This window comes from Gymnoscopelus microlampas (genome assembly GCF_963454915.1).
Source record: "Gymnoscopelus microlampas genome assembly, chromosome: 4".
Taxonomy (NCBI): domain Eukaryota; kingdom Metazoa; phylum Chordata; class Actinopteri; order Myctophiformes; family Myctophidae; genus Gymnoscopelus; species Gymnoscopelus microlampas.
Window position 1 is genome coordinate 51,697,339 of NC_139941.1, and position 15,995 is coordinate 51,713,333.

Consider the following 15,995-nt stretch of genomic DNA (forward strand, 5'->3'; position numbering starts at 1 on the left):
TCACAGTACTATAGTGTACTGTATATGCTGTAGTGTGTGTTCATGGTCTTACCCTCCCTCCTCACAGTACTATAGTGTACTGTATATGCTGTAGTGTGTGTTCATGGTCATACCCTCCCTCCTCACAGTACTATAGTGTACTGTATATGCTGTAGTGTGTGTTCATGGTCATACCCTCCCTCCTCACAGTACTATAGTGTACTGTATATGCTGTAGTGTGTGTTCATGGTCTTACCCTCCCTCCTCACAGTACTATAGTGTACTATATGCTGTAGTGTGTGTTCATGGTCTTACCCTCCCTCCTCACAGTACTATAGTGTACTGTATATGCTGTAGTGTTAGTTCATGGTCTTACCCTCCCTCCTCACAGTACTATAGTGTACTGTATATGATGTAGTGTGTGTTCATGGTCTTACCCTCCCTCCTCACAGTACTATAGTGTACTGTATATGATGTAGTGTTAGTTCATGGTCTTACCCTCCCTCCTCACAGTACTATAGTGTACTGTATATGCTGTAGTGTTAGTTCATGGTCTTACCCTCCCTCCTCACAGTACTATAGTGTACTGTATATGCTGTAGTGTTAGTTCATGGTCTTACCCTCCCTCCTCACAGTACTATAGTGTACTGTATATGCTGTAGTGTTAGTTCATGGTCATACCCTCCCTCCTCACAGTACTATAGTGTACTGTATATGCTGTAGTGTTAGTTCATGGTCTTACCCTCCCTCCTCACAGTACTATAGTGTACTGTATATGCTGTAGTGTGTGTTCATGGTCATACCCTCCCTCCTCAGAGTACTATAGTGTACTGTATATGCTGTAGTGTGTGTTCATGGTCATACCCTCCCTCCTCAGAGTACTATAGTGTACTGTATATGCTGTAGTGTGTGTTCATGGTCTTACCCTCCCTCCTCAGAGTACTATAGTGTACTGTATATGCTGTAGTGTGTGTTCATGGTCATACCCTCCCTCCTCACAGTACTATAGTGTACTGTATATGCTGTAGTGTGTGTTCATGGTCTTACCCTCCCTCCTCACAGTACTATAGTGTACTGTATATGCTGTAGTGTGTGTTCATGGTCATACCCTCCCTCCTCACAGTACTATAGTGTACTGTATATGCTGTAGTGTGTGTTCATGGTCATACCCTCCCTCCTCACAGTACTATAGTGTACTGTATATGCTGTAGTGTGTGTTCATGGTCTTACCCTCCCTCCTCACAGTACTATAGTGTACTATATGCTGTAGTGTGTGTTCATGGTCTTACCCTCCCTCCTCACAGTACTATAGTGTACTGTATATGCTGTAGTGTTAGTTCATGGTCTTACCCTCCCTCCTCACAGTACTATAGTGTACTGTATATGATGTAGTGTGTGTTCATGGTCTTACCCTCCCTCCTCACAGTACTATAGTGTACTGTATATGATGTAGTGTGTGTTCATGGTCTTACCCTCCCTCCTCACAGTACTATAGTGTACTGTATATGCTGTAGTGTTAGTTCATGGTCTTACCCTCCCTCCTCACAGTACTATAGTGTACTGTATATGATGTAGTGTGTGTTCATGGTCTTACCCTCCCTCCTCACAGTACTATAGTGTACTGTATATGCTGTAGTGTTAGTTCATGGTCTTACCCTCCCTCCTCAGAGTACTTGTGTCCGAAGGCCAGGATGTCGGAGGCCCTGCCGCTGCCGTCACACACCACCACGGGGACCGGGGGCGTGTCCCTGAGGTACTCCAGCACGATGGAGATCACGTTGGGACCGCCCTCCACGATCAGAGCCACCACCGGCACACCCTGACCAATGCCTGAGAGAGAGAGAGAGAGAGAGAGAGAGAGAGAGAGAGAGAGAGAGAGAGAGAGAGAGAGAGAGAGAGAGAGAGAGTTTAAATTTGCTGTTAATAGTACCACAGGTTTTATACTGCAGCAGCAGTTTTGTGTCTAAAAATGCTTTTGAAAAGATTATTCAAAATCCTCCAAACATTTTTAAGATGTTTAAAGGTCTATAGTGAAATTAAAAATGAGTTTTTCACAATCTTAGAGCATACCTGTGGTCATCATATGGGCATACCTAACAATAGATGCTAAAACAATTGTCAAAAACTGTATTTTTTATATCAAAAGTCCCTAAAAAGCCAATCTTAATTACTTCCTGTGAATGAAAACGTGCTGTGCGATGACATAGATACACTTTCATAAATATAAATGAATCTTGATTTAGTTCACCTGTTTGATTCCCATAGCTGCAAGTTTCTCCAAACACAGTTGATTTTAATCACAGAACTACACTGTTTTAACCTCATTCAAGATGACATCCAGACGGTGTATTACTCATTGTAAACTTATTCAGCACACTAAAATATGTTTCTGAAAACATGTTAGGTTAGTTTGTTTGTTCCCATAACTTGGTAACAAACATTCTGCACAGTGGCCTCGTCTCTCTCCCTTGACCAGCCTGCTCCTGCAGGCTACAAACAATAACACTGCCCACCATGTTAGTGAGGTTCTACCTTGCCATAGCCTGAAGGGATGGAACCTTCTGATTGGCTGCGAGGCCGTTTTAGACTGAAACTTCAAAATAAAACAACCATAAATGTCATTGCACTGGACCTATCCATATATGTATATGTGTATATATATATATATATATATATATATATATATATATATATATATATATATATACTAGAGTTTCGGGGGGCTACGCCCCCCTCAACCCCAGCCGCGCACGGGGCCCAGCGTGGCCGCGTGTATATTGGGGTACTGAAATTGCTGGAGTAAAACTGTGGAAAAGTTTTTAAAAAAAAATAAAAAATTGAAAAAAATATATTTTTGATGTTTGAGGGGGACCCCCGCGGACCCCCTGCTGGTCGACGGACCCCCTGTGGAGTGTTGCATAATGATGACATCACCCCAGCGCATGCTGGCGGTGGCGTTACACCAGAAATGGTTCCTGGAGAAAATGGTGACCAAAAAAATTTTTGGGAAAAAAAAGGAAAAAACCCCCGCATCGGCTGCCTGCTGTTGTGGTGATTAGGTCGTGCGCACGGTAAACGGTACGAAGCTGCCTCCCCTTCCGTTTTGTCCGACATTTGGTGAGTAGAATTAATTATGTTGCGCGGTGGAAAAGGTGTAGTGAGCAATGAGATGTCCCCTACGCGACGCGTAAATTCAGCGCGGCCGCCGTGGCGGCCGCGCTGTGCGTTGTTTATTCGGTGCGGTGCGTTGTTTATTCGATAACAGAGCTGTGGGGTGTCCGCACCGAGGGTGCGGAAGTCGGTCGCCATTTATATAGTTAGATATATATATACATACACACACACACACACACACACACACACACACACACACACACACACAGTGCGGCACAAAGTGACACACTGTGAGCTTGAATATCTACTATTTTTGAATAGCCAATGTATAAATGGATTGAGTGGTTAAAATGATTGTGACGCTGTATTAACACATTTAGCTGGGGACCTAAAATATCTCCAAAGGTGATTCAGACTAAGCAACATAAATGAAAGCTAATGATCCTACACCTACAGGAATACAATTCAGATGTACAAAATATAAAAGTGTTGGTGAGTACATCTACGGTGATACTAGAACCAATGTTGTACTGGACCAAGAAAATAAAAAACTTTGAAATATTAATGCCAAGGTTTCTCCCAAGCTAACCTTACCTACGTGTCTTACCTCAATGTAACACAGCTCTGTTAACACATTTCTTTATTTGCTTTTAATTATGCATTTCTAGTTTTGACTGTTTTGTTCCATGTATGTTTGCCAAAAAAGCGGGAGGGAGGGGGAGAGAGAGAGAGAGAGAGAGAGAGAGAGAGAGAGAGAGAGAGACAAGCAGTCTGAAGGTCAGTATGAGTCACACGTTGGCTTCATGAATGAATACATCATGACGTTTATTATTGAGGAGATCTTTTCATTTAGCACTGAGGAGAGGAGACAGACTCGCAGGTAGACAGACAGGCAGACAGACAGACAGACACTGTGCCACACTCCTTCAGGAAACTTTGAATGGAGCACAAACTGGGCTGTGGGAAAATGGTTTGAGCAGAAACAGTGAATGTTGGAGGGACATACGGTACGTGATTCTGTCACATAATACTGCTGGGAGGAACATCAAGACCTATTCTATACAGGACTAGAATAAATGACAGTTCATTCCATGCGTACTGTATATGTATACACTGGAACAGACAAAAACCTTTCCTTTTTATTATTATTTGTGCAAGAATCCTGCTCCTCTCTTGCTCAGCACTCAGCAGCATCAGTTTTATTGGTATTCAAATTGGCAGGTGTTTCAGTCCCTCTGGACCTTCATCACGAGTGTCTTGATGAAGATCTAGAGGGACCCAAACGTCTGTCAATTTGAATAAAACTGAGTGTGGGATGTTTGTTCATGATTGATTCATTTGTCACTGTCCAACGCACCTGCATCTGAACGATTTTCTTTACAAAGACTCTTATTTGCAAAGAATAAACTGAAAATAGTGAAAATAGACACGCTTATACATCAGCTATTTTCACAACTTCTGTGGGACACTCTTGAATGATGGAGCAGGGTGTTGATTTACCCCCCAAAAAAGTGGACAAATGGAGTTACAAGGTTTCTGCCCGACAGCAACATTTGTTTTGGATTAAACCGCTAATAAGAGCACAAAGGACAGGAGAGGGACAGAGGGAGAGAGAGTTGGGGGGAGAGGTTCTCAAAGTGGGGTCCGGGGACCTCCAGGGGGTTTCCAGGGGTTCCCCAGCAAGATGTGTCAGTCAGTTTAACCACTTTAAACCTATTTTACACTTCAGCTGTTCGAAAACAGCCGATCTGCAAGCCCACAGTAGATCTGCTATTTTTTTTATTTTGAAAATGTTTAACAAACACAAATCTTCTCTTACGGGAGTCCGCGGAACAGAATCTGTTCAGACTGACAGTCCGCGGTGAAATACCTACCAATTTGGGCATTCCTTGACAAGAAAATGTTTGAGAGCCACTGTGCTTTATAAGTAACGTTTGAGTTTGGGGGCAAAAGGAGCGCTCAGGGAGGGACATGGAGAATCAGAAACAAAACAAAAAAGAGAGAACAGAATGTAGGTGTTCAGCCCTCATTAATACCAGACATGTAGATCCAGATGTGAGCGTGGGTGTGACTGACAGTGTAGATCCAGATGTGTGTGTGGGTGGGACTGACAATGGGACGCGTACAAATGTCACCTGATTCATCACACCACCTTCCAATTATTTTTTGGGGGGAAGCATCTTAACAAAAAGAACACATGCAGCCAAAGAAAACCCACACCCACCGGCCTATGTCCTGTGGTCCCGATATCTGTGTGGGAGTGTTCGTTTGGTGCGTGCGTGCGTGCGTGTGTGCGTGCCTGCGTGCGTGCGTGCGACAGCGTGCGTACCTGTGTGCGTGTGTTCAAATACTATGTCCTGCATTGTACCCTTGCAGTGGACAGCACAGCACAAGCCTTAAACACAGCAAATTACAATAGCTGTTCTACTTGAAAGCAGCAAACAAAGACAACCGTCTCATTACCAACAGATCCTACACCAAGGTGAACAGCATCCATCTAAAGTTAAACAGACATCCTATCCTGTCTTGTTGGAAACATTTGTCTCGATCTGCCTCGTGGGTTTCTAGTCGTGTCTTGCAGAGGGGAGGAGGAAGCTGGACGGATGCTATCCTGATGAAGCCGTCTCTCATTCCCTCCCTACCATGAGCTGCATGGTGAGGAATGAGGAGCAAACATTCAGCCAAGAGGCTCGTTGTCCCCTGGCACCAAACAGAGGGACTTGGACAGGCCTGTGTGCCAGTAGAGCCATCAGGCTCCATAAACAAGCCTGTTCTGTTCTGCAGGGATTACTGACTCCTGCTTGATTCTGGCTCATTTGCACATGGAATATACTGGGATGTATGTACCCCCTACCGACCGGCAACTGAAAATAGCCGATCTACAAGCTCACAACGCGGCTTGTATTTTCGGAGCGTGACACCCGCACACAACCAAGCATAAAATGACTTGTCTTAGTTCTACATTAGTTCCTAGTTTTTAGTTGTTGACAAAATTGTCAAAATATTTTAGTCATAGTTTTAGTCATCATGATTCTATTTAGCTTTCGTCAGTGAAAAAATGTAGTCAACAAACATTTTTCCGAGCTAGTTTTAGTCGTTTTGTGATATGGCGAAATTATCGAACATTTGGGCATTTTTGGAATTACTGATCGTACATCGTAGAGAGGGTAAAATTATGGTACAAATACGATAATTATCGTACATCTGACAACACTGTCTGCAGAACCATGCACGTTGGTTGGTGGGCCGGTATGATCCGTCCGCGGTACAAAAATAGGCGTGATTAAAATGCGTAAATGTTTTTAACGCAATATTTTTTCTGTAATGAATTAATCTAAATTAACGCGATGAAGTCCCGGCCCTAATACAATCATTTGAAAATAGCAGATCTAAAAGCTCACAATGCGTCGCGTCGCGACGCATTGTGAGCTTGTAGATCGGCTATTTTCAAATGGCCGAAATGTAAATGTATATAGGGCTGAAGTGGTTAATGTATCTTTTGTAATAATCAAAAAATGTAGTTGACAAACATTTTTCCGTCATAGTTTTAGTCGACGGAATTAACAGATCGACTTGGACGGTCCGGTGTGCCAGTATACAGACAATCAGGCTCCACACACAAAGCCTGTTCTGTTCTGTTCTGGGATTATCTCCTTCTTGACTCTGCTGGCTCATTTGCACATGGACTATACTGGGATGTAGTACACTAGAACCGCCCCCCCAGCCTGTAGGAGTACATGTAGTGACTATCATCACCCTCCTCCTCGCCCGGCTTCCCTCATTATTTACCTCTGTGCCTTCAGAGTGCTACTGTACTGTACCATGTATTATCCAGATATCTATTGTTGAAGCCCGGCTGACATTCTGTCGTTCTGCCATTCACTGTCTGTAGTACAAATATCCATTCATAGCCGATAGATGTATATATTCATGCATTATTCACAGGTGATACTGATGGAATACATTATGTTCACTCAGTCAGACAAAGTGCTGGTGGATAAGGTCGGACTCTTGTCTATTTATTTTTAATCTACTCCTGTCTGTGTACCTCGTTTGTACAGTATATCCGCTCTACAGAGAAACAATCAGCGGATTTGGAAACGGTCTGTGTGTGTGTGTGTGTGTGTGTGTGTGTGTGTGTGTGTGTGTGTGTGTGTGTGTGTGTGTGTGTGTGTGTGTATGTGTGTGTGTGTGTGTGTGTGTTTGTGTGTGTGTGTGCGCACGTGTGTGCGTGCATGTTTGTTGGAAGTGGCATTATTGTATGATTTACAATTATATATAATATTTTATCATAATGTATATTATTTATATGAGTCAATCAGTTAATCAGTCCTGAACAGATAATTATTTCATTTTGTGGTTACCCCCCCGTGCATGTGTGTGCATGCATTGTGTACCTGTGTGTGCGTGCGTGCGTGCGTGTCACAGCTATTGCCTGCTAATCACAAACTATTTGAGGCAATTACAAATAATTAGCAGAAGGTATTCTCAGCACACATCTTGCCTGCAGAGGGAGGGTTGCACTTCACTGCCAAAACCTTAATACTGAGTAAGTACATTAACTCATTCAGTGCCAAAAATATTTCTGGCTATATCACCCCTGTGCCAGAGCCAAAAATACATTGTAAAAAAAAAAGTGCTTAGGAAGCGAGATACAGCTTTTTTCAGTAAGATGTTAAACAAGAAGTGAATGGAGCAGCAAATCTTCAAACCATGATATCTTGGGTTCTGAACATTTTTTTTCAAAAAAAAAAAAAAAAAATGTTTTTTAATTTTTATTCATGACATCTCAGACGTCATTGGCACTCTGGGCTTATGAAAAACGTGACGTCTCAGACGTCATAGGCACTAAATGAGTTAAGCTCAACTACTACAGTCCTTGTCAGTAACATTTTGAGGTAGAAAAAGAGGAAAGATCCGAGCACAAAAAAAAACAAAAAACGGAGGAGAGCGTAAAATCTAAGTTTTAAAAGCCAACATGTCCAGAACTGTTGTTCATCAGGGCAGGTATGAGACTGACAAACAAACAACATTTTGAGGTACTTTTACTTTACTTCAGTATCGGAAAATCATAGTTTAAATGTATTCGGGGCGCCCGTGGTTCTTCTCCCACCAGAAGTGGGATCACACACTATTAGAGGTAATTACAAATAATTACCAGGTGGGATTATTCTCAACAGCTCACTGCCGTCCATCCATCTTTACTGCCAAAATCTACACACTCACCTCATCTGACTGTGTGTCTCTGTCATTTGTGTTTCCTCCTAATTGCACAGCTTAATAGTTGTCACTGTCACACATTCTAAACCTGTCCAGGTCCTCTGTGCGCTACGGTAGACAGCATGTTCTCTCTCGTTTTACTAGAGTGGCTGCTACACTTCTTTTCAGCTGCCTTTAGCAACCAGACAACGTTTTCAGAGGACAAAAGTATTTTACACTATAGCTCTTAGTAGGGCTGGACGATTAGACTTAGATTATTTCAAACTTTTGCCTCAATTACAGTTAATGAACAATTTTAAAGAAAAAATAGCCGATCCTACCAGCTCACAACGTGACGCAATGTGATGCGTTTGAGGTTGTAGATCGGCTATTTTCACAATTGTTGAACGCCACCATTGTACAACTAAGTATAATACAGGATTAAGTGGTTAATCGCTAATCGATTTAGCCATTCTGTTGAACTTTTTTGTGTTGATTCGTTGATATTATATGCAAGACTTTTTTTTATTATTATAAACAAACTGCTTCTCGATTAATAGATGAACTTACATTACCAATATCGGTTTAGATTCATTTTCGGTTAATTGCCCAGCTCTAGCTCTTAGTTTGGAACGCTTGACCCCAGTACTCCGCCCGGCAACACAGTGGCTTGCTGAGCCACTGAAACATCATGTACCAGTGGGTTTTCTACCACGGATCTTCGCTGTTTGTTTCCATCAACCCCTAAAGTGCTTTGACATGATATGTCTCAGAGATGTCACTATGTCTGTGGTGTGCGTGTCCTATCTGTCTCTAGCCTCGCGTAGCCAGACAATATCACACGACACACTGCGTGGATATTAGTCTGGTCCCTATCAACGGTAGATTTTCTTCCAAGGGGCGGTTACAAAAAGATCCAATCGGACTCTATTGGTTAGACCTAAACCAATCAGAGCAGTGCTTCCTTGAACGAACCAATCAGAGCAGTGCTTCCTTGTACGTCATTGCTCCAAATAAGGTGATAAGCCCGCCCACATTTGGATACTGGCCCCTGGTTGGCTCCGCACAACTGCGGAGGGAGAGAATTGAAATCTCTATGGAGGGGGGCCAGACCTAATCTGCCGAGGGCTAAAGTGCATGCAATTTTGCAAAGGCAGATTCGTCTGGAACCAGGCTAATCTGTCTCCATTAATGAATGGCCAGCAGGATGTGTTTGTAGTTGACTCAGAGCGGGTTTATATCCTTATCCTCAGCCAACCTTACTGCTGAAAGACTGTGGATATGAAACAACATAAATCAGCACACTGAGTGTCTGACCAATCATCCTAGAAGAGTTGCAGAGTGGCTCAGAGGCCTGAAGACCAAAAGACTAACACAGTATCTCCTCTGGTGGAAGAAGTATACTCACGTTTTACTTAAGTAAAAGTATCGATACTGCACTGTAGAAAGTAAAAGTCCGGAATTAAAAATGTCCTTGAGTAAAAGTATTGGTATCAAAATGTACTTCTAGATCTGATATTTTCAAATAGCCAACGTTTAAATAGGGCTGAAATAAATCTACAAAGTAACTAGTAACTAAAGTTTTCAAATAATTGTAGTGGAGTAAAAGTACAATATTTGCCTCTGAGATGTAGTGGAGTAGAAGTAAAAGTACAGAAAAATGGAAATACTCCAGTAATGAATAACAAGCTTCAAGCTTGTAGATCGGCTATTTTTTGTGAATAATAGAAAGGAAGGGTTTTGTACATATATAGGTTTCCAGACGACAACAATGATGTGTGCATTGCTGTACTGATGGTGACAGCCGGCTAAACCCAGGAGGCCGGAGTATGTAAACCAGACCAGTGTTGAGATGAAGCCCAGCCAACAGGCAGACAGACAGGAGGCAGACAGACAGCCAACAGGCAGACAGACAGGAGAGCACACAGCTGTGTCTCTGGCCTAATTGGTTTTGGAGAAGAATATATTTCTGCCGGCAGCGCGCGCACACACACACACACACACACACACACACACACACACACACACACACACACACACACACACACACACACACACACACACACACACACACACACACACACACACACACACACACACACACACACATTAGCTCTGACTGTAGGAGAGAATTTAACGGCCTAACCTTGTCTTCGCTATAGCGGCAAAGACATATGACAATACCCTCATGTTATGCTTCGTTATGTGATTATCCTTCAGTCGCTAGACAGAGAGAGAGAGAGAGAGACAGACAGACAGACAGACAGACAGACAGACAGACAGACAGACAGAGAGGGGGGCGAGAGAGAGAGAGACAGACAGACAGACAGACAGACAGACAGACAGACAGATAGAGAGATACAAAGAAAGAGAACAGAGAAACAAGAATGAGGGAGAGAGACAGACAGACAGACAAAGAGGGGAGAGAGAGAAAGAAAGAGAGAGAGAGTGTGGGTACATCCACACATGAGCGTATGCTAGCGTGCAAATGTACGCCCGGAAGTCGGAAGTCCCGTCCACTCCCATGTTATAGGAAAAAACGTTTTTTAACTTAACATGGGAGTGGATGGGACTTCCGACTTCCGGCACGCTGCCTTGCGCTCAGGTGTAGATGTACCCAGAGAGAGAGGGAGAGAGAGATGCCACACACACAAACACACACAGAGAGAGAGAGAGAGAGAGAGAGAGAGAGAGAGAGAGAGAGAGAAAGAGTTTTAAAAAAAGAGTAGTATTTCACTGGCTGGGTATTAGTCTTGTGGATCTGTCTGAGCTGTCCCATCGTATCTGTTGAAACAAGCATTGTTGGGGTTTGTTGGAACACTAACACAGAGCAGGTTGAACAGCCTCTCTAGGGCAGCAGGATGCTATACCATCACAAACGAGCACTTTGAAATGGGAGTTTTGTGGAGCACAAAGCCCTAGAAGAGGATCGACCCTAAGCTGACTGGGGAGATGTCAGCCCTGAAGAGCTGGAGTCCATCTTGTTGCAGTTTCAGTTCACACACACTGCTAAGTACCCCGTTCTTATATATACGCTCAGTCTGTTCCAGTGGTGGAAAATATCTAAGTACATGTACTCAAGTACTGTACTTAAGTAGAAGTTTGAGGTATTTGTACTTTACTTGAGTATTGACCAATACTTTTACTTCTACTCCACTACATCTCAGAGGCAAATATTGTACTTTTACTCCACTACAATTATTAGTTACTACCGGTAGTTACTTTGTAGATTTTGATTATTATTACAAAACATACAGTAACCACTTCAGCCCTGTATACATTTCGGCCAATTGAAAATATCACATCGCGACGCATTGTGAGCTTGTAGATTAGCTATTGTCAAAAGATTTGTATCCATTTGAAAACTTGAAATGGGACATTCTGCATAATTAGTACTTTTACTTTTGGTAATTTAAGTACATTTTGATGGCAATACTTTTGTACTTTTACTCAAGTAAATTTTGAATACCAGACTTTTACTTGTAACAGAGTATTTCCATAATGTGGAATTGAAACTTTTACTTAAGTAAGCAATGTGAGTGTTTTTTCCACCAGTGGATGTTTCCAGCTGCATTGAGTGCCTGCTTCCTAACCTGGAGCATAACCTACCTGCCTGGTTCACCCTGCAGCAACAGCGAGTTCCACAGATAAAACCTCTATTAAACAGCTGCTAGACTCTGTTTTTATGCCATTCCTAATAGAGTTACGGTATACACACGTCTAGCTCAGTGTTGTGGAACACCTTAACCCTGTGGCCATCACTCCCCTTTCTATCACCTTAGAATAAACTTCAAATACATTATTCCAACCGCCTTTAGGTGTTGCTAGTGTATTGACTGTGTTACCAATAAGGCATTGCTGTCTGCTCCTAAGCCCTTGGATTTTGTCTGTGTTTATTCGTTTTTGGGCTTTTACTTATGTATTCACGGCCTGTTTTGGTCTTCTAGATCTGTGTAGTGTGTTGCTTTGATGTTCTGTGCCTTCCTCTCTGCCTTGTTTGCTGTTACCTGCCTTGTCTCACCTCCCTGTATTTATTGTAACCATAGTCACCTGTGTTCTGTTTGCTCGTTTGCCTGTTAGCCTATCCTGTGCTGAGTTTACTTTGAGTTCACCTGTTTGACCCTTGTCTATACTCCTCTGTGTTTTCAGCTGCTTTCAAGTGCGTCGTTCAAAGTCACTGTGAGTTTGCATGGCTTTAAAGCCTCAAGTCTTTTTAGCCTGGTTCTTGTTCCTGTATCTGGATTTTTGCTAGTGTTTTGCTTGTTTAATAAACTTTTTGAGTTCCGCAGTTTGTCTGCATTTGGGTCCTATTCCTCATCTCGCAGTGACAATTGCCTCAGTGTAAAATAATACATCAGGTACTCCTGACACTGATCCATTCTTATTTGTCATTTAAAATAATGTATTTTGATCCCAACACACCATCGATGTACTACTGCATGACATGGGTCTTCAAAAGATTTATTTTTTGAAAAGAATATCTTTTATACATCAAAAATGTTTTAGAACCACTGCGCTATAGGGTTCAAGTGGTTAAGTTGGATTCCATCCATGTTTCTGATGAGGATTTGGCAGCAGACCCTGTCGCTTTATGCAAAAATAAACAAAACCGATTGAAAATTCCCCCAAAAAAGTGTTTATTTTACTCAATGAGTAAAGATATTCTCGAGGCGTAGACCTACAGTACTGTTGCACATTATAATCAAGTTGTCTTTTACACTGACTGAAGAATCAATAAGGAATTGATCGTACAATCTCTCACTGTCTCTCTCACACACACACACACACACACACACACACACACACACACACACACACACACACACACACACACACACACACACACACACACACACACACACACACACACACACACAGGAGTGCAGACACACACATCCAGTGGAGGGTAAATGCACTCTTAAATCGTCTCAGTCGGGTGGAAACCTCATCCTGAAAACTGTTATTTTTCAGGATTCAAAAGCAGCAGATCTACAAGCTCGAAACGCGTCGCTTCGCGCCGCGTTTCGAGCTTGTAGATCTGCTGCTTTTGATGCTTTTGTGTGACGCTGTAGTATGATCAAGTAGGGGGTTAATTTAAGAGAAAAAAAAAACACCAGAAGTTAGAATGGAGATAAGAGGTTTCTGCCCCGACACCAACGAAATGCTTCCACACACACACACACACACACACACACACACACACACACACACACACACACACACACACACACACACACACTGCACACACATGCCAGACATACGCGCACACACGCACGTGGCTGCAGTACAAATCAATGAGGCTTCCATTCCCCTTATAATGTCCCTGTAGAAAACCTCTTTTCCTGGTTAAAAGTCACGCCCAGCGATCGACCCTGTGCTGTTCAGTTGACCGTGACACCGTTACAAGCGTGTTCAGATTAAAACAGGGCGACACAGACCATTCCCTTCAATGTAAATCCCTTTGAAACTCCTATCTAGAGAGGGAACAAAAGACGACGCGCAGCACTTTACTGCAGTGCTTCATCCCTCCCTCCCTCGGCCTGGAAGTGTTTGCAGAGCCATTTGATTTGAACATGCTTTGTTGAAGGCAGTGGTGTAAAGTAACTAAGTACATGTACTCAAGTACTGTTCTTAAGTACAATTTTGAGGTACGTTTAACTTTACTGGAGTATTTCCAATTGTCTATACTTTTACTTCTACTCCACTACATCTCAGAGGCAAATATTGTACTTTTAATCCACTACAATTATTTGAAAACTTTAGTTACTAGTTACTTTGCAGATATAAATTACTATATTATAAAACACACATTAACCACTTTCTACAAAGGCTATTTGAAAATAGCCGATCTACAAGCTCACAACACGTTGCGACGCGTTGTGATCTTGTACTGTAGATCTGCTATTTACAAACATTTTAGTACTTTTACTTTTGGTACTTTAAGTCCATTTTGATGCCAATACTTTTGTACTTTTACTCAAGTAAATTTTATATTCCGGACTTTTCCTTGTAACAGAGTAATTCTACATTGCAGTATTGATACTTTTACTTAAGTAAAACATTTGAGTACTTTTTCCACCAGTGAGTGCTCCCTCCCTCGGCCTGGAAGTGTTTGCAGAGCCATTTGAATTGAACATGCTTTGTTGAAGGGTCTTCAGGATCCCACCCTAGGGAGTCTTGCTAAGCCAAAGCTCATCACTGACTCGACAGCAGCAGGACTATTACACCGGTTTTATCATCATTGTTGGGCCTAGAAACCTTGTATCTCCATGTTTAAACTTTTTTTTTTCCATAAATGAATGCATTCATTTATGAAAAAAAAAATACACGTGTTGTGTATTTTCAGTTGTTCCTCTACTTTTGTGCAACACTTTTGCACATAAGTAGAGGAACAACTGAAAATACACAACACGTCTTGAGTGTTGTGAGCTTGTAGATCGGCTATTTTTGGTGGACCCCCCGGGATAGCAATGATATAGGGTTAAATTGGTTGAATGATTTCACTGATGGACAGAATGGTTGCCGCCCACCCGCTAAAATCCTTTTCACAACCGCTTACCACTAACAACCACTACAACCGCTCACAACCGCTAACCGCTAACTGTAAATGGTGCATTTATATAGCACTTTTATCCAAAGCGCTTTACATAGATTGTGCATTACATTCACCCATTCACACACACATTCACACACCGATGGAGGAGGAAACCATGCAAGGCACCAACCTGCTCATCGGGAGTAATTAGGGGTTCAGCGTCTTGCTCAAGGACACTTCCACACTAACTCTGGGGGAACCCGGGATCCGGTCGGTCTACCGGCCACTCTACCCCTGAGCCACTGCCGCCCCAACTGTCTTTGAATTTGTTTAAAATCCTGCCTGGAATCATCATTGGACAGCATTCATTATGGCCAGCATTCCCTCTCTGCAGTATAGCGTAGCACAGTAGCACAGTGTCTGCAGTGACTCTCATATGACACGTGTGAAGTTCTCACGTGCTATAAAGCCACATGCAACCACACGTACTGTGTGTACAGTATGTGTGCTCGCCTGTGTGCACACACTTTCACACCCGCAATCCCACATTACACGAACACGCACGTGGGCACACAGGGGTCATGAGAGCCATTTAAACGTGTTGCATACATTCCTTCCTTCCTGCCTGGATGGATGATGGATGGATGGATGAAGATAAAAAAAAGTGCTGGTCAGTGACACTTTCCACCCGCACTTCTCTGCTCCTCTCACTCAGCTGGACTACATTTCAAAGACAAATATTGTACTTTGGACTCCACTGAATTTCTAGGAAAGGAACCATTATGAATGAGCATTTTGGGGACGATGACTTATACACTTTAAACCCTCTAGACTTAGTAAACCGGACCCGAGTTGTCACTGTACTTGGACTGTTTTTTTTTATTTTTAATCTACACCAAATCTCTTCGACAAGCTCACAATTGTTGCGTTCCCGGACTTAATGGATGAAGATATATTGGGACAGAATGGACAGATAAAACAAAGCAGAAGTGACCAGCGTGAGAGTAGCCTACGTGGCTCAGAGGCTGAGATCCAGGCAGCAGGAATGGATGCAGAGAAGGTTTGTGACAGCTGTGATGTTGTCGGGTAGAAACCTCTTGGGTCTCTCCCCTGCCTCTCCCACTCTCTGCTCTGCACTCTTCTTATCTCCATATTCTCAGTGGCGTGC

General features: G+C 42.7%; 1 protein-coding gene across 1 annotated transcript in view; it reads right to left on the reverse strand.

Annotated features, from left to right (window-relative positions):
- The window catches only part of trpm3 (transient receptor potential cation channel, subfamily M, member 3), a gene marked incomplete at both ends in the record, with an annotated part of 352,723 nt that overhangs the window by 118,879 nt on the left and 217,849 nt on the right, over positions 1 to 15,995 (reverse strand). Inside the window, one exon of the mRNA XM_084055549.1 lies at positions 1,635 to 1,809. Within this exon, the coding sequence (XP_083911675.1) occupies positions 1,635 to 1,809 (175 nt within the window). The remainder of the gene's footprint in view (positions 1 to 1,634; positions 1,810 to 15,995) is intronic.